Source organism: Mandrillus leucophaeus, unplaced genomic scaffold, assembly GCF_000951045.1.
Source record: "Mandrillus leucophaeus isolate KB7577 unplaced genomic scaffold, Mleu.le_1.0 Scaffold448, whole genome shotgun sequence".
Classification (NCBI taxonomy): domain Eukaryota; kingdom Metazoa; phylum Chordata; class Mammalia; order Primates; family Cercopithecidae; genus Mandrillus; species Mandrillus leucophaeus.
In genome coordinates, this window is record NW_012104787.1 from 1,697,424 (window position 1) to 1,720,759 (window position 23,336).

A 23,336-nucleotide genomic window follows, 5' to 3' on the forward strand; every position below is an offset into this window, starting at 1 on the left:
CGAAAACCTGCACCCGTGCCTTTCCTCTTAGACCACAAAGAGGACCAAGAAAAATCAGATTTAGTGGCCCTTACTGACACATTCTCGAAAACCTGTTAAGAGTCCTAAGCATTCTCCTGTTCATACTGGGACTTCACCCTTGTCCTATAAAGATGATATGCCCCAAAACTGGAGTGGAGGGCCATACCCTGAGGGAGGAAAGGATTTTCAGAGTTGGAAGAGTAATGCCTTTTGTCCTCACTTCTCATCATATGGATAGGAAGGATATCATTTCTGAGGCTCCCCATATCCTAGCTTCAGGAATAGCCTTTGTTAGGCCTGCTAGTCTGAGGAGGGATCCTGAAATTCCAGATAGTCCCCACAATGACGAGGCTTTGAGCAAAAATTATGTCTTTCTGATTGGTGAACCTGACTGCCTAAAGAAAGGAACAGAGTCCCAAAATTTATACTAGAAATCATTCTTATAGGAGAAACTAGAAAAGCACCAGAAACAGGGAGTGGTTTTTAGAAGAGGGACTAGCCTCGGAGAAGAGAGGTGGGAGGAAGTTTGTCTGACAGGTGTTAGGATCCAGTAGGCAAGGGTCAGGATAGATAGGATAGATGGGTGAGTCTTGCTTGGGTGGCATGACTTTGAGAGTTCACTCATAGCTGTAGGGTCAACCAACTTTTTGTCGGGACCCCAGAGCTGAATGGCTTTCCTCTCTGTTGATCCTCAGCCCGGAAGTCCAGGAAAAGCGGAAGCTGGTTCCAGGCAAACCAACACTCAACTCCGAAGAGTCGGGGGTTGTTAACCCTTTCCCAGAAAGTCTGACATCCGTGTCTTTAGTCTAGAGGCCTTACTGGTTGCTTTTAACTGGCCGACAGGTGCCCAGTATTTAGCCCCTGAATTCTAAGGAAAAATAGGACAGAATAGCAAGCAAAAGGGGTCCAATGGTACTCACTGCTTGGCGATAGTCCCTTTATGGTCGCCAAGATGTGTCCAGAGTTGGTTCCTTCCGGTGGGTTCGTGGTCTCGCTGACTTGAAGAATGAAGCCACGGATCTTTGCAGTGAGTGTTATAGCTCTTAAAGGTGGTGCAGACCCAAAGAGTGAGCAGCAGCAAGATTTGTTGTGAAGAGCAAAAGAACAAATCTTCCACAGTCTGGAAGGGGACCCAAGCGAGTTGCCGCTGCTGGCTGGAGGTGACCAGCTTTTATTCCCTTGTCACTCCCATCTCCTGCTGATTGGTCCATTTTACAGAGCACTGATTGGTCCGTTTTACAGAGCGCTGGTTGGTCCATTTTACAGAATGCTGATTGGTCCATTTTACAATCCTCTTGTAAGACTGAAAAATTCTCCAAGTCCCCACTTGACCCAGGAAGTCCAGCTGGCTTCACCTTTCAATTAGACAGCACCACACCACATTATAGTATTAGAGTATTCTGGGTTTGTCCATGTACTTAATTTGGATGTGGGTTTTATACCTTCCTTTTTTTTTTTTTTTTTTTGCATGTAAATGTTCATTCAGATTGAAGAACTCTGTTGAGCATTTCAAGATGGGTCTGGTTGTGATCAGTTCTCTTAGCTTATGTTTGTCTGGGAAACATTTTATCTCTCTTTTATATTTGAAAGATAACTTTGCTGAATACAGTATTCTTGGATGGTTGTTTTGTTTTGATCACTTTGAAAACGTTGTTTTACTCCCTCCTGGTCTATATGGTTTCTGTGGAGAAGTCTATGGCCAAACAAGTTGGAGCTCCTTTATATGTTGCTTGCTTCTTTTCTCTTACTGCTTTTAGGATTCTCTCTTTATTCATGACCTTTAATTGATTATTATATGCCTTGGAGTAGTCTTATGTGGGTCCTATCCGTTTGGTGTTCTCTGACCTTCCTATACCTGGATATTTATATCATTCTCAAAATTTGGAAAGTTTTATTATTATTTCTTTGAATAAGCTTTCTACCCCTTGCTCTTCCTCAACTCCCTCTTGAACATCAATAAAATAATTTCTAGATTTGTTGTTTTGAGGTAATTTTCTGTATCTTACAGGTGATCTTCATTGCTCTTCATGCTTTTTGCTTTTTTCTTCTCTGTGTCTTTTCAAATAGCCTATCTTTGAGCTCAATTACTCTTTCCTCTGCTTGACCCATTCTACTGTTGAGAGCTTCTAATAAACTTTTCAGTTGAGCAAATATATATCTCAGTTCCAAGATTAATGTTTGGTTTTTAATTATTTCAATCTGTTCCTTAAATTTCTATGATACATTTTTGAATTGCTTTTCTGTGTTATCTTGGAGATCACTGAGTTTTCTTAAAACTACTATTTTGACTTCTTGGTTAGGGAGCTCACATATTGCTGTTTCATTAGAGCCAGTTACTGTTTCATTGCTTTGTCCACTTGGAAAGATCATGGTTTCCTGTTTACTATTGTTTCTTTTGGATATATGTATGTCTTTGCATTGGAGGATTAGTTATATTTACTCCAATGTTCTGTCTGGCTTGTTTTGCTTTTTTTGTGTTTGTTTTGTATCATCTTAAATTTTAGATTCAGGGTACATGTACAGGTTTGTTACATGGGTATATCACATAAGGCTGAGGTTTGTGGTACAAATGATCCCATCACCCAGGTAATGAGCATAGTACACAAAAGGTGGTTTTTCAGCCCTTGACCCCCTCCCTCTCTCATACCTTGGTAGTCTGCAGTGTCTATTGTTCCCATCTTTATGTCCATGTGTACCAAATGTTTAGCTCCTACTTATAAGTGAGAACATGCAGTATGTGGTTTTCTGTCCTGCACTAATTTGCTTATGATAATGGCCTCCAGGTACATCCATGTTGCTGCAGAGGATATGATTTAATTCTTGTTTATGGCTGTATAGTATTCCACAGTGTTGTATGTATCATATTTTCTTTATTCAATTCAGGATATATTTGATTCGAGGCTTTTTTTTTTTTTTTTTTTTTTACCACTTCCCCATTTTCAGTCCTAGGTGACGCATTATCTCCAGGTTCACCTAAGCTCTAGTAAATGATTAGAATGCTACCCTTCTTGGATGAGGAAGGTGAAATATGGTATATCCTTCCAGTGAAGGAAAACTGGGCCAGTGTTTCATGCCCAGGGAACCTGTGGGATGCACCTCCTACAGCATGGTGCTACTGAACAGCCATCACGATTTAGCATCTCCTTTGGCTGAGTTTATGAGCAGTTTCCAGGGTCAGAGACTGTAATCCCACCTCCTCCCTTTGTCTCTGCCTATCCTCAGGTGTATTTGTTTCTTCAGATATTTGTGATGCTTCCCATGGGTTAAGGGACAGGTCTCCTGCCAGGGAATGCAAAATGATGGGAAGCTGGCTGTTCACCTTGATCTCACTTTTCCAATGTTAAAACAGTAAGTTGGAGGAAAATTTTCTTCATGTTTGGTGCAAGCAGGATGGGGAGGAGGAACATCATGGATGTGGAAGTCTGATAATCTTACTGTCTGTTCGGAGTTTTTTTACTTCTTTCTGGCCCCAGGGCCACATCTCATCCTCATATTTGAGTTCTGGGATATTTCTAGTGATAATCTCTGTGCTGTTCATTTGCTTTTGGTTTCCTGTTGAGAGGAGTGAAACCAGCCTGCTTGTACATTGCCATTTTGAAACCAGAAGTCTCTGGTTTCTTGAGATTTCCTCCTTGATCCATAGATTATTCAGAAGTTTATGATTTAGTTTCCAAGTGTATGGGAATTTTCCTCTTATCTTTCTGTTATTGATTTCAACTTTGATTCCATTGTGGTCAGAGAAGATACTCTGTAATTTCAATTATTTTAAATTTGTTTAGGTTTATTTTTATGGTCACAGATATGGTCTATATTGGTAAACAAAATGTGTATTATTCTGTCAGGCGGAGTGTTCTATCAATTCAATCCTGTTGATTTGTGTTGCTGAGTTGTTCTATATGCTTGCTGGTTTTCTGTCTAGTCATTCTGTCTTATACCATAAAAGTGACTTATATCCAAAATATACAGAGAACTTCTAGATACTTACCCAATTTATGTGAAAACTTACATCCACACAAAAATCTACATGCAAATGTTTATAACAGCCTTATTCATAATTGCCAAAAGTTGGAATCAACCAAGATTTACTTCAATAGGTAAATGGATAAGCAAATTGTGCTGCATCCATACAATGGACTCTTATTCAGTAATAAAATGAAAATGAGCCATCAAGCCACTAAAAAAGACATCCTTACATGCATATTGCTAAATAAAACAAGCCAGTGTGAAAAGAATACATATTATGTGTTTCTCACTTTATGACATTGTAGTAAAAGTAAAATTATAAGAACAGCAAAATGATCAGTGGTTGCCCAGAGTTTTTGAAAAGAAAGATATAGGTGAATGGATAAAGCCCAACAGATTTTTTAGGGCAGTAACACTATTTGATATGATAGCAGTAACACTATTTGATATGAAGTAGAAATACGGAAACATGACATTATACATTTGTCAAAACTCATAGAACTTTATCACAAAGAAGGCTTAATATATGCAAATTGCATTTGATGGATCCTAGAAAGCAATGAAGACTCTGCCAAGATAATTTACATGCATTACAAAATAAATGAAACAACCTCATGGAAAGGGGTGGAGGGGAAATGTACTGACCTAAATAACTTTGGATATGAGTGGAGTCTGTAAGACTAAAGGTAAAAGCAACTGCACATAAGCACTTTAGTTGATAAAGTTGTATCCCATGGAGGTATTGGCTAACAATTCTAATTTTAATATATATGTATACTGGAATTGAATAGTTAATAAATGGATGGCAGATAGTGAGAGACAGGTTTCTCACTGTTGGAGTGGAAAATTACATATGTACAAGCAAGGGAGGAGGCTAGAATGATCCAGGTGATCCTAGGTAATGTATTAGAGTTGGAGACATCAGTAGGAATTCATATCTAGCTTTAACATAGATACAAATGGTTACGTACAGAAATATGTGTAATATATATGTACACAGGTTAGTTTACACACATATTCCTTTCCTCTGTCAGCAGAGAGGGTCCAAAAGAAATGACATACCAGTATGAAATGACATAATTAATGCTGAAATCTTAATTTGTATTACCTTTTGGCAATAAAAGGAACCTGGATTCCTTGGAAAAATGACTGATTCTGAGACCAAGGCAGGAAATATACAAGATGAGCCTGTAAATCCAAAGTAAGGAAGAGCTCAAGAAAACAAACTACAACAAAAACACACGTTGGCGGGTGTATATTAAAGGGGCATAGGAGTCAATTGACATCTCCCAATGACCAAAGATGTAAAAATGTGAGCAACAAAATAAGCAGTATTTTATTATAATCCAAAGTATAACATAAATATCCATGAGTCCATGCTTATACAAATAACTTTTTGCATAAATTAATTCATGAGGGAGAAGAGACAAATGTCCTGTGCATAAGATTTCCAAATAATTTATATAGATGCTCCACCCTCAAGGAAGGGGCACATAACTCCTCACTGCTTAGGCATGGGCTACACACAGTGACTTCCTTCCAAAGAGTACAGAATTGGGGGCAGTTGGGGAAGAGTAACTTTGCTATGGGGGGCACCTGACAAATACCTCAACTAAGAGATCAAAAACAATATCAACATTCATTAGTCAGATTGATAGCATATACTTGTGGTATGATGTAATAAAAATGGCTCTATACCTCTATAGTCTTCTAAAAATCCCATAACCCTAGTCTTATCTTCAGAAAATATCAGACAGACACCATAAGTGGACATTCTGCAAAAAAAAAAAATGACCAGCGCTTACCAAAGCTATCAAGGTCATCAAAAACAAGGAAAGCCTGAGCATCTATCACTGCCAAGAAAAGCATAAGGAGACATGACAGCTAAATGTAATTTGGTAATCTGAATGGGATCCTGAAACAGAAAGAGGGTATTAAGTACAAAATAAGAAACATGAATAAACTGTGAGTTTTAGTTAATAATAATGTGTCAATATTGGCTCACTAATTGCCACAAAGGTTCCATAATAATACAAGATGTTAAATGTAGCGGAAACATGGTACAGAGAATATGGGAACTCCCTATACTATCTTCTGCATTTTTCTGTAAATCCAAAACTATTCTTAAAAATGAAGTCTATTTAATCAAATAATAATGAGATATTCTATACAACTATCAAGGAACAAATGATTTCAATATTATTTAAATTGTTCCTGAGAGCAGTAAAACGTAAACATTTCTCAATTCATGTTATGAGTCTGGGATAATCTTATTACAAAACTAGAAAATGGTGGTAGAAAAAAGGGAAGATGTAGGTTAATATTCATTGTGAACGTGGATGTGAAAACTTCAAAAATAAGATACTAACGTATCAAATCTATAAGTATATTTTTAAAAGATACATCAGGATAAACATAGATTTATTTCGAGGACACAAAGATGGTTACTGATCAGCATGAATCACCATATTAACAGATTAAGGGAGAAAAGTCATATGACCTCAATTGATGCAGAAAAAGCATTTGATAAAATTCCACACCTGTTTATGAATAACAACTCTTAGCAAGCAATAATTAGAAGGGAACTTCCTTAATTTGACAAAGCAAATATAGTTAATAATTAGATATTATTAGTATTCTCTTTAAAGTTAGGAATAAGACAAAGTCCAAGTGTATTTCTGTCCAATATTGTACAAAGTAAAAGAAATAAATGATACAAGCATTAAAAAGGACAAGTAATCTCCCTTGATTACTACATGGGAATTATTTAAAAATCAGTAGTCTTTTAGAAGTAATGGAAGAGTTCATCAGGTTTGTTGGATAGAAGATCAGGATACATCAGTTGCTGTCCTATAAATCCAAGGCGTATTTTTTAAAGGGACCAAATTTCATATTTACTGTTTATTTCATGATGTACAGATTGTAACTGTGGCATAGTTTCTGAGCATTCCTCATTTCATCAAAATGGATTTAATAAATGTCCAAATGGTGAAGATACTGTATTAGGTGCTATACAATAGGTTCTATACAGAATCGACCCTCTAGAAGTTTATAATTTTGGGGCACCCTGCACTAACAGATGGAAATACGCTAACTGCGGAACAGAAATAATAAGCCAATACATATATGAACAGTAAAATGTTTAGATTTAAGTTTAAAATTACAAAAAAAGAGACAACTTTATCTCAACCTTTTTATTATGAAAACTTTCAAACATATGCCAAATTAAAAGAATTTTACAGTGAATACTTTAAGATTCTACTGTTAACATTTTATTGTAGTTGCTTTATCACTTATCTGTCATCTATTTGGCCAAAAGAAATTAAAAAAGAAGAACACTGACAACATCTAGCATTGTCAGGAGAAGCAGCAACAGTGTGTTGATGGGAACGTAAATTGGTACAAACACTATGGAAAATTACTTTTATACAGTAAAACTGCACATCTGCTTATTCCTGTGACTCATAAAATCTGCTTCTAGCTATATACCCTAGAACATTAGCTTTCAAATGCTTCTGACCATAAGCCACAGTAAGAAATGTACTTAACATTGTAATTCAATACCCACATACATATGTGTATATATATGTATGTGTCTCTATGTATGTGGGTATGTATATATGCATATATTTGTACATAAACAGTATGCACACACATATACAAAAGGCACAAACTTTTCTGTGTCAGTATTTATCCTAACTACCAGGAAAGCATTCTGATATTTTCTGTTCTGTTCTTTTTTAAAAAATGTGGCAACTGAAGTCAGTTTTTACTGCCCTATTAATTGGTCATGACCTACAATTTGAAGAACATTGTACTAGAGAAAGCTTTGCACATATGTAATATTGTACAGCATTGAAAATGAACTATGTAATATTGTACAGCATTGAAAATGAACTATAGCTATGCATATCAGCATGGAGGAATCTCACAAACACAATGTTGAGTGAGAAAACCAAGTTGTATAAGAATATACACAGTGTGATTTCATTTGTATATAAATTTCAAAAGCATGCTAAAATGAAAATCTACTTAAACATATGTGGAAAAGTATTTAAGTAAATGACTTTTATAAGCACCACATGGATGAACCTTGAAAACATTAAGTAAAAGAAGCAAGTCACAAAAGGCGACATATTATATGTTTCCCTTCATGTGAAATGTCTAGAAAAGGCAAATCTGTATGGACAGAAAATAGCTTAGTGAATGCCTAGGACTGGGAGTTGCAAGAAAATGTGGAGTGACTGCTCATGGGTATGGGATTTTTTTTGTGGAGGGTGATGAAAATGTTATAAAATGGATTACCGGGATGATTGTACAACTCTGTGAGAGTATACTTTTAAAACTATTGAATTGTATCTTTTAAATGGGTAAATTGTATGGTATGTGAATTTTATATTGATAGAGCTGTTTTGCAAAGAAAGTAAGAGAATGTTTTAAAATTCAGGATGATAGTTACTTGGAGAAGGGACTTGAGATCAGGGCAAGGCACACAGTACTCTTTGAAGGTATCAGTGATAGTGTATTTCTTCACCTAGGTAGTAGGCACATCAGTGGGATTTTTATTGTTATTGTCTGTTTTATACATGTCATACCTTGTTGTATATTTAATTTTAACAGAAATTTTAAGAGAAGCACTATTTTTCATATTATTCTGTTCTCATGCCTGTTGTGATCAAGTTTAACATAGAATATTGAACTTCTAGTGTAAATCTAAATTAGGACCAGTTTTCATCCAAATATGTCCTGTTTTTAAAAATTACTCTTTTTGTATTAAAATTTCAAAAAAAAATAGAATAAAAAGGTAACTATCCCATTATATAGTCTGTGGGTCAGGATATACTTAACTATAACCTGTTTGCTTTTCTTCATCACCTTGCAACCACCCTAATTCACCTGTTACATTTTTTGACATTATCTTAACTGTATTCCTTGCTTCCTGTCTTGCAACTCTCCAAAAAATTTTCTACTTTGCAGCCAGAAATATCTTTTGAAAATACACATATTAGTATGTTATTTCTCTGCTCAAAATTTTTTAGCAAAATCTCTCTCTCCACTGTAGAAAAAGTCTATGGATAAAGACTGAATTCTTTAAGATTACCTTCCAGGGCCTATATAATTTGTCACTGCTGCTTTTTGCATCAGCTTCCACGCACACTCGTTGTTGTTACCACACATATCAGGTTCTATTGTTAGCTTCTAAGTACTTTGTACATGCCATTTTCTCTGCCTTGAATATTCTTCCTCCCCTCTTTACCTCTGTATAACACCTACCGGTTATTCAGGCAGACGCTTAGATTTTTCCTTCCTTACAGAAGCCTTCTCTTGACTACTCCTGTCCTCCCTTACCTAAGACTAAAATGCCCTTCCTATTGTTCCTGAAGGATTTTTGCTTCATATACATTTACATTTATTTAAAATATGTTTTATATTTTATATACATAAACAAAAACAAGGCGCTATGTAACATGCTGAATCAGATACATGAGAGAAAATAAACGAAGAATCAGTCAACTTGTATTTAGTGTTTGTTATTATCAGACTTTCTTTTCTTTATATCTTCTGTCATCCCCTTTCAGTTCATCTTAGACTATTATTCCTGAAATAGTGCTTTGTAATATTAGTAATAGCAGAATCCACTAATCATCCCCAATGCCTTAAGAATACATTCTAGCTCTTTACAGTGAATTCATGACTTCTACTGTCTAATTCTAATGTACTTTTTTAAAGGAAAGATGGACCAAGTATTTATTCAATGCCTATTATGTACTAGAGTATACTGTACATTATATTTCAAAGATTATGTTAATCCTTTTAACAACTCAAGTTCTGGAAACTAAGGATTAAAGAAGTTTAGTGATGAAGACAGGATTACACTAATAGTAAATAGTAGTACCAAAATTCAAGCACAGTTTATCACAGCAGTTCTCAAACTTTTCCATGGATTAGAGTTAACTAGAGAATTTGTTAAAATACAGATTACTGGACCCCACCCTCACAGTTTTTTATCCAATATATCAGCAACGGAGAGGAGGGGGTAGGGGTAGTATGGGAAATTTTGCCTTTCCAACAAATTCCTATATGATTTATATGTTTCTGGTCCAGAGACCACAAACTGAAAAATACTAATCTATCAGACAGCAACATCTTTCCGCTGGTCCTTCTTACCTCACATTACTCCTCTATAAGTAAGCAAATGGATGCTTGCTGGTGAGAGACAATACACTCAAAATGCACTTGGTACTTTTTATAACTCTGTGCTTTTGCATTATTGTTTCCCTCCTCCTAAACTGCCCTTCTTTTTGGTTTTTGTTTTTTGTTTTTTTGAGATGAAGTCCCACTCTTGTCACCCAGGCTGCAGTTCAATGGCATAATCTTGGCTTATTGCAACCTCCACCTCCCAGATTCAAGCAATTCTCCTGCCTCAGCCTCCAGAGTAGCTAGAATTACAGGCACCTGCTACCACACCCAGCTAATTTTTTGTATTTTCAGAAGAGACAGGGTTTCACCATATTGTCCAGGCTGGTCTCGAACTCCTGACCTTGTGATCCTCCCGCCTCGGCCTCCCAAAGTGCTGGGATTAAAGGCGTGAGCCACCACACTGGCCTACTTTTTTTTTTTAACCCATGGTACTTTATACCAATTTGTATTACTACTTACTATCTTGTGTTGTAGTTGTTTATATGCTTTAATGTTCTACATTTTACATTTATAAACTTCTTAAGCATTTGGGTTGCATGTATTCCATAATACTTAGTACAGATCTTTAGCTATTTGATAAATATTGGAATATGCTAAAACTTTGGAGCTTATAGGTTTTAAATTATTGAATGATATAATGTTTGTGAAAATACTTTATTAATCCTAAAGCATTATATAGAAGAGAAGTACTTTCTCCTTGCAGTGACTCTGGACATTCTGTAGGTGAAAAAGTATATCTCAAAATTAATTTTTAAACACTTCAAAGAGCTCAGGGAAATGAGAAAGAATAAATAAATCTCTGATCTCATGTTTTGCCAAAATAAAAGGCAAAAAAAATTGATGGGAAGTAACAAATGTAATCTCCTGGCTATATAGCAAAACCTTTAATTATATCACATATGCATACATAAACACACACGCAGAAACATAGTGGTTTGGATATAACTGTTGGTTATATTAGAACTGCCACTAGCATGTCAACCTAGAGCAAGTGAAGGATTATTGGAGACATAAAAAGCCTGGATTTGATTACCAAAAATTGGAATAAAAAGAATGAACTAAGTTTTCACTTGCCACTAACCTTCTAATGGAGGGAGTTACAACTTTCTTGGAAAATAAAATCCAGCACATTTCATAATATGTGATAAAATTGTCACAGTGATGTCAGTAAGGATGAGTTCATGGACATTAATAAACACAGGATGGGAGGAACTTACTGTATAAAGTTACAAAGATCCCAAAGCCATGTATTAATCAAATTCTTTGTACTCCAAATTATTTTTCCATATTTTGTAGGTAACTGTATTTGTCTTTCCTTCATAGAAATATTGGGAGGATAATATGCAGTAATTGTTATGATAATATTTCTAGTTTTTAGAAGGAAAGGTGCTACAAACTTCTGGATGTAGCTAATACTGTATTCTATAAGGGGTTATTGTGCTCTTAGTTAAAATTCTAGATTTATTCAGTAAATTGCTAGATTTGCTTACATGAAAATAGAGAACTTAATATTGATGACATTCCAATCATATTGATATAATCAATTAGCTATCATATTGACAAAAAAGTACAATGTAGCATTTTAGTTTGGAAAGAAAAACAAAATTCCCAAGTAAACAGGAACATATTAAGAACTATATAATTACCCAGTGCCATTTTGTCACTAAAGTACTTTATCCAATTCTGACTGCCAGAACTAAAACAGATTTTGAAGAAATATCATTAAGATTAAAGGTCATAAAATAGCCTTAAAGTTTTTAATGAAACAATGAATAGTTTTTCTAGTAAGAAGGCGGCCAGCAGTAAACAGTTTTGTATATATGGCAAGTTGTAAATAAATGGCAATCTTCTCTTTCAGATCGTAAATAGGACAAGAAGAAAAAGTAATAAAATATAGGACAGTTTTAGTTTATTTCAAAGAATAAGAGTGGTTAAAGAAAAACTCAAGACGTTCGGGGAAGAGTATTCTTACATTACTTTAAAAATACTGTAAAATTTTAAAAATAGCGTAATCTCTTTGTTTTCAAATTATGAAAATGAGATAATGTTACCAGATCAAAGTAGCACAGCCAGTGAATGACAGCATAATTCCAGCTCTCATATGAAATCTAGGCCTTTGATCCTTGTCTCCAGTCTTCCACTGCTTTTCCATTTTTTATGTTTCTTAACCAGTTAGTTTAAATGTGGCCTGGAAATTGACAATTATCTCTGAAAGACCTTTCTCGCTTAAAATGCCTGCGATTGGCTGGGCGTGGTGGCTCACGCCTGTAATCCCAGCACTTTGGGAGGCCGAGGCAGGCGGATCACAAGGTCAGGAGATCGAGACCACGGTGAAACCCCGTCTCTACTAAAAATACAAAAAATTAGCCGGGCGCGATGGCGGGCGCCTGTAGTCCCAGCTACTCAGGAGGCTGAGGCAGGAGAATGGCGTGAACCCGGGAGGCAGAGCTTGCAGTGAGCCGAGATCTCGCCACTGCACTCCAGCCTGGGAGACAGAGCAAGACTCTGTCTCAAAAATAAATAAATAAATAAATAAATAAAATAAAATGCCTGCGATTATCAATGGGTCTATTAATGAATGAGCTCTCCAACCTCTTCCCTTCTGCCATTCACTTGTGAAAAACCTTGTTTTACTTTAAAACTTACAGACTTCCTGAGAAACAAGACCTCAAATCTAAATCTTAAGTGCTTTTTGTGTTAGACTTTTGAACATAAATAGCACTAAGCATTTTTAATACACTATCTCAAACTCTTATTAAACAATTGTATAAAATATGAAGAAGCTGAAGTTAGACAAAATAGGCAATTAGACTTGGTCAGATTACTTAAAAGTAGGTAAATTATTCTGATTCCACATTCAGTACATTTTTTCCAATTTGCCATACTAACCATAATGTAAAAACTTCAACCAGAATGCCTAATTTGTATAGCAAGCAGTGAATGTCTTAAGATAACAATTTTATTCCTAAAACAGTTGTTCACATGTGAAGTAAAATGATTGTTCTTTGTTGTTAATGTATTTAAACCGGACATTCATTGCAATTTAGTTTTCATCTACTTTCTCTTTTCTTTCAGGCCTGTATGTGGAATCAGAGGGAAAACGCTCATAATTAACCTGCCAGGTAGCAAGAAAGGATCTCAGGTAAATCACCTGGACATATTAATGTTTTAGTATAAGAGATTTTGACCAGCTGTGAAAGTTAGCCAGCCAAAAAGTTGGAGCACTCCACAAGACTGCCCTCACTTCTGATACCAGTTGCAGGATTCCCAAAGTCGCTCTTGGATTCAGTAATTCAATGGAAAGACATAGAACTCACTAAAAACTGTTACACTTACAGTTATGGTTTATTATGGGGAAAAGATACAGATTAAAATCAGCCAAGAGAAGAAGTGCATAAGACAACGTCCAGGAATGCTACCAAACACAGAGCTTCCCTTGTCCACTCCCTGTAGAGTCATGAATCCTTTACTCTCCTGGCATTCGTGTATGATAATATACTTTCAATATTGCCAATCAGAGAAGCTCACCTGAGTTTTTGATGTCCAGAGGTTTTTTGTTGTTGTTGTTGTTGTTGTTTCGGTTTGTTGTTGTTGTTGTTGTTGCAGTTCATCATATTTTGCCCATATGAATGACCTTTAGTCTTTAGTGCTTCCCAGAGATTGGATTGATAGCATTAGTCTCCAGTACGTTCCAGAACTGACACCATGTGGCCCAAAGTCCCCATCATAAGTCATATTGTTAGATTGTATGGTGACCAAAGCCATCAGGTAAACAAAGACATTGCTGTCACACATGACATTCCGAGGACCTAGAGATCTCCTCCAACTAGTTAAGGGCAACCACTTTTACCCTCAGACTCTCTTAGGGTACTGTTAATTCTTCGCTCTACAAGCTACCTGCTGGCCTTTGGCCGAGACTTTTTTTATTGTACAGCAACACAGTCATGTTTGTCTGGGCATCTATATTTACTATGGCATTTATGTGACAGACACAGCAGTAGTATCAGTGTGAATATGTCTAAGATTTGGCTGAGGCAGTGTAGGGTATGGTTAGATTTAGAGAAATAGCTAATCCATCCACTAAAGCCATTACATACATTTTCATAATTTTGTATAAATTCAATAATTTCTCACCTTAATCTACTACCAAAAATACTATTGATATGTTTGTACAGAACTATATATCATAGAAATCAGCTGATGGTTACCTAAGTGCAGTTCTTCCTCAGGCCAGTCATTTTCTATTGACATTATATCCTGAGGAGGCTTTAATTGAATTTCCCAATACACTTAGCCATAACCTAAAAAATAAAAGTCAAAAGATACTGGCACATTCTTAGAGTCCTTCTCAGACATTAACAGACCAGAATGTCTCCCAGAATGATGCTAATCAGGTTTGCAGGCTTATTGGATTCCAAAAATAGGAGTAGTCTCAGCAACATATGACCACTCTTTCAAGCATCTGTTACAGTTGAGCTAAGAAACAATGTCATCTCTTGTTCTGAACCTCTTTGGAAATACCAATGCAGTATTATTTCCCTTACTGCATAACCTATCCATTCATTCCTTTACCCTCAGCTACCATTCCTCCTTCTCTCTATTTATGCCCAAACTTTTCCACCTTTTAAAGAGTTGTAAGGTTTGGCCACTGTGCTAATTCAGATTGCCATTGGTAATACTAGTTTAGCAAGTTCCTCCTGCACAGTCTATTCCCATTCATATAGAGTAGGATTGTATCCCTTACTTTCATTTTAGCTAGCATAGATAACAATAACCAAGAGATTGTGTGTTTAGCTTCTTTCTTTATATTCTTCATCTCCTTATGCATCCAGTGAGACAACTTTTTGGGAATTATCTCCATTAACTAATCACAGTACAGAAGCAATTCCATACTGTGGTTGACACTGCCTTCACTCAGTGATCAAAGGTTCATCATCCCACACCCTCTCTTCACTTCCTAAGCCATTTATTTCAGTGAATCAGGTTCTTTCTAGAAAATCTTATTTTTGACACCAACTGTAAGGAGTTTTAGCCAACTGCAAAAAATAGCAACCTACAAATGTCAAGTACTCCACAAAATTGCCCTCACTTCTAACCCTAATTGCAAATTCAGGAGATCCTAAAATGACCTTCAAGTTTAGTAATTTACTAGCATTCATGGAACTCACAGAAGGCTGTTATACTCATGATTATTGTTCATGCAAGGAAAGAATACGGATTAAAGTCAGCCAAGGGAGGAAGTGCATAGGACAGAGTCTAACAGAAGTAACAAATGAGGAACTTCTGTTGTCCTCTCTCTTTGGAGACATGGACATACCACCCTTCTGGCATCAGTTTGTGATACCACACATGGAGTAATGCCAGCTGGGGATGCTCACCTGAGTCTTTGGTATCCAGAGCTTTTACTGGGACTCAAACACTTACTGCCAGTGTGGCTGACCTGTAATCTTTAATCCTAAAGTAGAGAGAAGCACTTGGGGGCCTTCCATGTAGAAAGTAGGGTCAGAAGGCCAAGCGCAGTGGCTCACGCCTGTAATCCCAGCACTTTGGGAGGCCAAGGCGGGCAGATCACGAGGTCAGGAGATCGAGACCACCCTGGCTAACATGGTGAAACCCCGTCTTTACTAAAAATACAAAAAATTAGCCAGGCGTGGTGGCGGGCGCCTGTAGTCCCAACTACTCAGGCAAGCCGAGATCGCACCACTGCACTCCAGCCTGGGCGACAGAGTGAGACTCCATCCGCCGCCAACCCCATTAAAAGAAAAAAAAAAAAGAAAGTAGGGTCAGAAGGCCAAGAAAGGGAATATGAATATATATCCAATTCACTTAGGAACTTTTATGCAGGTGCAAAAACTTATGTCAAAGTAGTCACAAGATTGTTTAATAGACAGATGAATGAAACTCCATGTTTACTGCTAGACACCAAAGCTTTGTGTGAAATCTTGAATTAACAGGGAGAGAGGAAGGGTAGCCTATACCTGTCTGTTCTTTTCGTGATCCCTTCCCCTCATTCCTGAACTGCAGTCTAACATTGTTAGACTGTCTCTGGTGCCCAAAGTCCATAGGCAACAAAGACATTCCTATTAGGCATGAAATTCCAAGGACCTAGAGATCACTCCCAGAAGCTGAGTGTAAAGACCAGACCTCTCCTCGGTCAAGGTTAAATTCTTTACTACACAGTCTTTAACGAGTAAACTGATCGAGCCATACACAGATAGGCCAAAAGATTAGGCATCTTTCCCGATATTATGTAACCCTCCAAAAATTTTTAAGATTTTTTTTTTTACATCTTAGATTTTAAGCTATTACTTCAAATGTGAAAGAGAAAGACCTCCACCTATTCTGCAAATATATCTGGCCTTATGTTCTGGTTTTTAGGTTCTCACCCATTCTCTTTTGGTGATATATTATAGATAATAGTGAGCACCTCAGCAGCAGATTATATTAACTTTATGTAGTGCTCTTTACAAGCTTATTTTATATTTTGCATGCTGTACGATGTTACCTAGCTATACTTTATGATGGTAGTTAGAACTTCAGCTCTCTGGACAAAATAATCTGATTCTCACATAGGTTGTTAGTTCTACTGCCCTGCTCTAACTAAAAATATGAAACCTCTTTCCTGCCTCTTTTTAAACAACTTCAGTACCAATAAATCTTTATTTATTCATTGTATTTTCCCCAGAAAAGGAGAAGGGATAGGAAAAGAGTCAGCATGTGTGTTTAAAAAAAAATGATTAGAAGATGGGAAAAGAAGTAGACAGTATAGCAACATCAACCTTCAAATAAACATTCCCCAGTGGTGGGGTCACCGAAGCCCAAAGGGGCTCAGTCTCTTGCAGTTCAAGAATGAGGGGTCGGGATTAGGAAAAATATCAGACAGGTACAGGCTACCCTCCTTCCCCATAAATTCAAGATTTCACACAAAGATTTGGTGTCTAGCAGTAAACATAGAGTTTCATTTGTCTGTCTCCTATTAAACAATCTTGTGGCCACTTTGATGTAAGTTTCTTGCACCTGTGTAAAAGTTCCTGAATGCCTTGGATATCAGCATTCATATTCCTTTACTTAGCCTCCTGAGCCCACTTTCTGCACTGAAGGCCCCCAGTTGCTTCTCTCTACTTTTGGATTAAAGATTAAGTAGATTTGGCCAGGTGCTGGGGCTCACGTCTGTAATCCCAGCACTTTGGGAGGCCGAGACGGGCCAATCACAAGGTCAGAAGTTCAAGACCAGCCTGGCCAAGATGTTGAAACCCCATCTCTATTAAAAATACAAAAAAATTAGCCGGGCATGGTGGTGAGCACCTGAAATCCCAGCTCCAGCTACTCAGGGTGCTGAGGCAGAGAATTGCTTGAACCCGGGAGGTGGAGGTTGCAGTGAGCCGAGATGGCGCCATTGCGCTCCAGCCTGGGCGACAGAGTGAGACTCTGTCTCAAAAAAAAAAAAAAGATTAAGTAGATTTGACCCATCCAAAATACAACAGTGTCTTCAGTGTTTGGCATGAATCACATCAAGAAATGGTCTTGACTCAGGAGATTGGGAACAAGGAATGGAGGGCTCCTAGTTTCCTCAGGATTTTTGCATAAATCATTTAAGAATTGTAGAAATAACCCAAGAATTAAATGTGTATGTGTGTATGTAGGTTTTCTCTTGGGGAGGAAGGGATGGAAAAGAGGGTAGTATACAAGTTTTTAGAATATATTTATTTATTGATTTTTAGAGACAGAATCTCACTGTGTCACCCTGGCTGAAATGCAGTTACACAATCATAGCTCGCTGCAGTCTCAAACTCTTGGGCTTCTTTCCTATCTTTTCTGTCTTTCCCATAATGCATCTTTAAACTACCAAGTTGTATATTGAAATTTTACTTTTTAAAAAATGCAGTGCATGCTTTTCTTTTTTTTAAGAGAATCTGAATCTGACCATCCATGCCTGTCCTCAATCTTTTTTTTATTATTTTTCCATAAGTTATTGGGGTACAGGTGGTATTTGGTTACATGAGTAAGTTCCTTAGTGGTGATTTGTGAGATCCTGGTGCACCCATCACCCGAGAAGTGTACATTGCACCATATTTGTTGTCTTATCCCTCGCCCCCACACTCTTTCCCGTAAGTCCCCAAAGTTCATTGTGTCATTCCTATGCCTTTGCGTCCTCATAGCTTAGCTCCTACATGTCAGTGAAAACATACGATGTTTGGTTTTCCATTTCTGAGTTACTTCACTTAGAATAATAGTCTGTAATCTCATCCAGGTCATTGCAAATGCTGTTAATTCATTCCTTTTTATGACTGAGTAGTATACTATGATGTATCATAGTTTATCCACTCATTGATTGATGGGCATTTGATCACGATTTTGCGATTGTAGATTATGCTGCTATAAACGTGTGTGCAAGTATGTTTTTTGAATAATGACTTCTTTTCCTCTGGGTAGATACCTAGTAGTGGGATTGCTGGATCAAATGGTAGTTCTACTTTTAGTTCTTTGAGGAATCTCTGCAGTTTTCCATAGCTGTTTCACTAGTTTACATTCCCACCAGCAGTGTAGAAGTGTTCCCTGTTTACACATCCATGCCAACATCTACTGTTTTTTGATTATTTGATTATGGCCATTCTTGCAGGAGTAAGGTGGTATTGCATTGCAGTTTTGATTTGCATTTCCCTGATCATTAGTGATGTTGAACATTTTTTCATATGTTTGTTGGCCATTTGTATATCTTCTTTTGAAAATTGCCTGTTCATGTCATTAGCCCACTTTTTGTTGGGATTGTTTCTTTGTTTTTTCTTACTGATTTGTTTGAGTTTGTTGTAGATTCTGGAATTCAGTCCTTTGTCAGATGTGTAGATTGTGAAGATTACAAAACACTGCTGAAAGAAATCATAGACAACACAAACAAATGTAAACACATCCCATGCTCATGGATTAGCAGGATCAAGAGTGTGAAAATGACCATACTGCCAAATGCAATTTTCAAATTCAATGCACTTCCCATCAAAATACCACCATCATCCTTCACAGAGTTAGGAAAAACAATTCTAAAATTCATATGGCACCAAAAAAGAGCCCACATAGCCAAAGCAAGACTAAGCAAAAAGAACAAATCTGGAGGCATCACGTTACCCGATTTCAAACTACACTATAAGGCCACAGTCACCAAAACGGCATGGTACTGGTGTAAAAATAGGCACATAAATCAATGGAACAGAATAGAGAACCCAGAAGCAAAATCAAAAACTTACAGCCAACTGATCTTCAACAAAGCAAACAAAAACATAAAGTAGGGAAAGGACACCCTTTTCAACAAATGGTGCTGGGGTAATTGGCTGGCCCTATGTAGGAGAATGAAACTTGATCCTCAACTCTCACCTTATACAAAAATCAACTCAAGATGGATTAAGTACTTAAACCTAAGACCTGAAACTATAAGAACTGTAGAAGATAACATTGGAAAAACACTTCTAGACATTGGCTTAGACAAGGGTTCATGACCAAAAACCCAAAAGCAATCGCAATAAAAACAAAGATAAATAGCTGGGACCTAATTACACTAAGGAGCTTTTGCATGGCAAAAGGAACAGTCAGCAGAGTGTATGTTTTTATAGCACTGTAGTTCCTTAGCTTATGGAGAATACTGTAATATATGTTATGCTTACTTCATGGCATATTGCTAAGACAATGTTTTACATATGATTCATTCTTGAGATTGATGGAGGGAAATGCAGATCCAAAATCACAAAACAATTTGATTGCCACCATCTTATATAATTACAAAAGTGCTTCATCTTAATTTTTTTTCTTTCTCTTGCATACAGGAATGCTTTCAATTCATACTGCCAGCTCTACCTCATGCCATTGACCTTTTACGTGATGCCATTGTAAAAGTAAAGGAGGTGCATGATGAACTAGAAGATTTGCCTTCCCCACCACCCCCTCTCTCCCCTCCTCCTACAACCAGCCCCCATAAACAGACAGAAGACAAAGGGGTTCAATGTGAGGAAGAGGAAGAAGAGAAGAAAGACAGTGGTGTTGCTTCAACAGAAGATAGTTCCTCATCACATATAACTGCAGCAGCCATTGCTGCCAAGGTAAGCCTAATGAGAGATACTCAAGAGGCCTAAAGGACCCACAGGTAAATGTACTGGTTTCATCTGTTTTCCATCACATCCCTCCCTACATTTAATACTTCTTCAGAGAACCCTAAAAAAATAACTGGGATGTCCATGACACTTCACTACTATGTTTCCTTCTTGATATAGATTCCTTGAAGGCACTGAAATTTATTCTGAGTTCTGAGGCATTACTGATGAGCTGTTGCCTATTGAAGTAATAGCTACAATGATATACAATGTGACATTTTAGAACTCTTTGGAGATGTCATTTTTGTGGACATATTAAATATATAATGTTTATATATTCAAAATATCAAAACTTCACAAATTCTTGAGGGAACAGAAAACTGAAGGTAAAAGACCTTAGGTGATTCAAGAAATGAGTTGGGAAAGATTAATAAAGATTTTTAAAGGGACAAAGCTTTTCAGCAATTGTTGAATTTTTCTTAACTAATAACTTATTCAAATATTGCTTGGCACAAATTACCCTAGTGGCAAAGATAGGAAATGGATATATTTGCATCTTTAATTTAATAAAGTAATAAATATTAGGACAATACCAAAGTATTACAAATTCTCTTTGGACAACTCCACGGGTAAATATACTACCATGAGTTACTTGAGTAAATTTAACTGTCTTAAAGTTATAGAACATGGTTTATTCTTCATACCTACTAAAGTCCACCTAGTATGCCTTAATATCTTCAGAAAGTAGTATATCAATTCTGGAGATTATGATTTTTCATTAAGAGCATAAAGATTGAAAATTTAATTGCTATATGAAGTAATTCTCAGAGTTTTATGGATTATCCAGTTATTTTGGCTATGAGCATAGTGAGGTATTTTTTTAACAACATATAGATTAGAATCATCGAGAAATCCTTTTGAAGTATCCATTCAGTGACCCAGTAAGTGCTTACTTAAGGCTAGTAAGTATTAAGTTTTGTGTGTTTTTTTAATGACACTAATTGGTGAAATAAGTGCATTTTTAAATCATTATATATTCTTTTTCCTTTACTCTGAATTAAAAGAGTAAGAAGTGCCATAAATTTCAATCTTAGGAGAGAAGCTTATGGCATTTAAAATCTAAGCTGATTCTGTCATTCTACATTTGGAAAATGTTAGCATTTCATTTTTCCATTTGTTTTTACCTTTTTTCCTTTTTAGTCATTTTGTTTGTATAGTTTCATGTTTTCCTGTCACTATATTCATAGTTGTTATGTGTTGTGCATTAGAAGCATCCATTCTACACCAGTCCTGCTGTTGTCATGGCACACGGTGAACAGCCCATCCCTGGTCTCATCAATTATTCCCATCATTCAACAGATGAACGGGTAAGACAAGAGGCTTTTGCATTAATGATTTTCCAAATATGTATTCTGCTTCCTGTCCTTGGAGATAGGCTGTAACATATGGAAGATGTGTTGTTTTATTCTGATGGATTTTCAGCATTGCTTTCTTGTGAAAGTGTAAGTGCCATTGAGTATATCCATCAAGGAATTTAATAGAGTTTCTCCTGTGACTAAAGTATTCTGCTATCATTAAGATTCTGTCATTTATGACAATGTACTTTTCTCAAATGACTAGCAAGAAGTTCATTGCTCAGAAGTTATTTTTGTCTTACCAATTTCATCAGATAGCTTTAAATAAATTGCCTGGCTTAAAATTACCTCTTAAGAGAATCACTTTGAGTCTTAAAATCTAGACAGATTGGTCAAGCAAATAGTTGATTTGTATTAACCTTCCTATTTTTTCTCATGATTTTGCATCTCTTTTTTTTTTCCTTCATTCATTGGGCTCTCATTACAACCATTTGCAGAGTTGAATTTTGATATAAATTCTGTGATTCCTCATCATAAGTAAACTTTTTAGGTGCATATTTGTTTATTCAGTCACGGCTCAATGATAGCTTGCAAAAAATGCCAGGTTGTAAAAGATTAAACTGATACATAAAAATCATTAAACACTGATAATTTAGACATTGGATGTTAAAAAAAAAAAAAAACTGATCTAAGTCCCTAATATGGATATAAACTGAGAGGGACAGAGAAGAAAAAGAAATAATAAAGGCTTTAAATACTTAGGAACCAAAACACCCAAAATTTGGAGAGGAAAAAACCAACAACTTAGCATCCATAGTCTCTTAGAAGATACTACCAAATGAAGACTTTTTAAAAATTTTAATTTTGTGGGGTACATAGTAGTGGATATATTTATGGGGCATGTGAGACATTTTGATACAGGTATACAATGGATAATAATCACATCAGGGTAAATGGGTATCCATCACTTCAAGCATTCATCATTTCTTTGTGTTACAAACATTCCAATTGTATTCCCTCATTTATTCTAAAATGTACAACAAATTATTGCTGATTGTAATCACCCTGTTGTGCTGTCAGAACTTATCCATTGTATCTAACTATATTTTGAGGTACCCATTAATCATCCCCATTTCCCACTCCCCCTCCCCACCCTCTCCACCCTCTGGTAACCATCATTCTACCATCTTTATTTATCTCCGTGAGTTCAATTGTTTTAATTTTTAGCTCCCACAAATAAGTGAAAACATGCAAAGTTTGTCTTTCTGTGCCTGGCTTATTTCATTTAACAGTGTCCTACAGTTTCCATGTTGTTGCAAATGACAGGATCTCATTCTTTTTTATAGCTAATCAGTACTCCATTGTATATATGTACCCCATTTTGTTTATTCATCTGGTGATGGACACTCAGCTTGATAATGCTGCAGTACACATAGAAGTGCAGATATCTCTTCAATATACCAATTTCCTTTCTTTTGGATATATACCTAGTAGAGGCATTGCTGGATCATATGTAGTTCTGTCTTTAGTTTTTTGAAGAACCTTCATACTATTCTGCTTAGTGGCTGTACCAATTTACATTCCCACCAATAGCGTACAAGTGTTCCCCTTTCTCCGCATCCTCACCAGCATTCATTATTGCCTGTCTTTTGGATAAAAGCCATATTAACTGGGAAGAGATTATATCTCATTATAGTTTTGATTTGCATTTATCTGATGA

General features: G+C 36.4%; 1 protein-coding gene across 8 annotated transcripts in view; it reads left to right on the forward strand.

Annotated features, from left to right (window-relative positions):
• Positions 1–23,336, forward strand: part of GPHN (gephyrin) — a 767,219-nt gene that overhangs the window by 450,908 nt on the left and 292,975 nt on the right. For 5 of the 8 annotated variants that reach the window (XM_011994246.1, XM_011994242.1, XM_011994245.1 and 2 more), the window contains 2 exons: positions 13,261–13,327; positions 19,998–20,270. In XM_011994246.1, the coding sequence (XP_011849636.1) occupies positions 13,261–13,327; positions 19,998–20,270 (340 nt within the window). Of the gene's footprint in view, positions 1–13,260; positions 13,328–19,997; positions 20,271–21,529; positions 21,629–23,336 lie in introns of all 8 variants that reach the window. The other 3 variants (XM_011994243.1, XM_011994241.1, XM_011994249.1) reach the window with 1 other exon arrangement.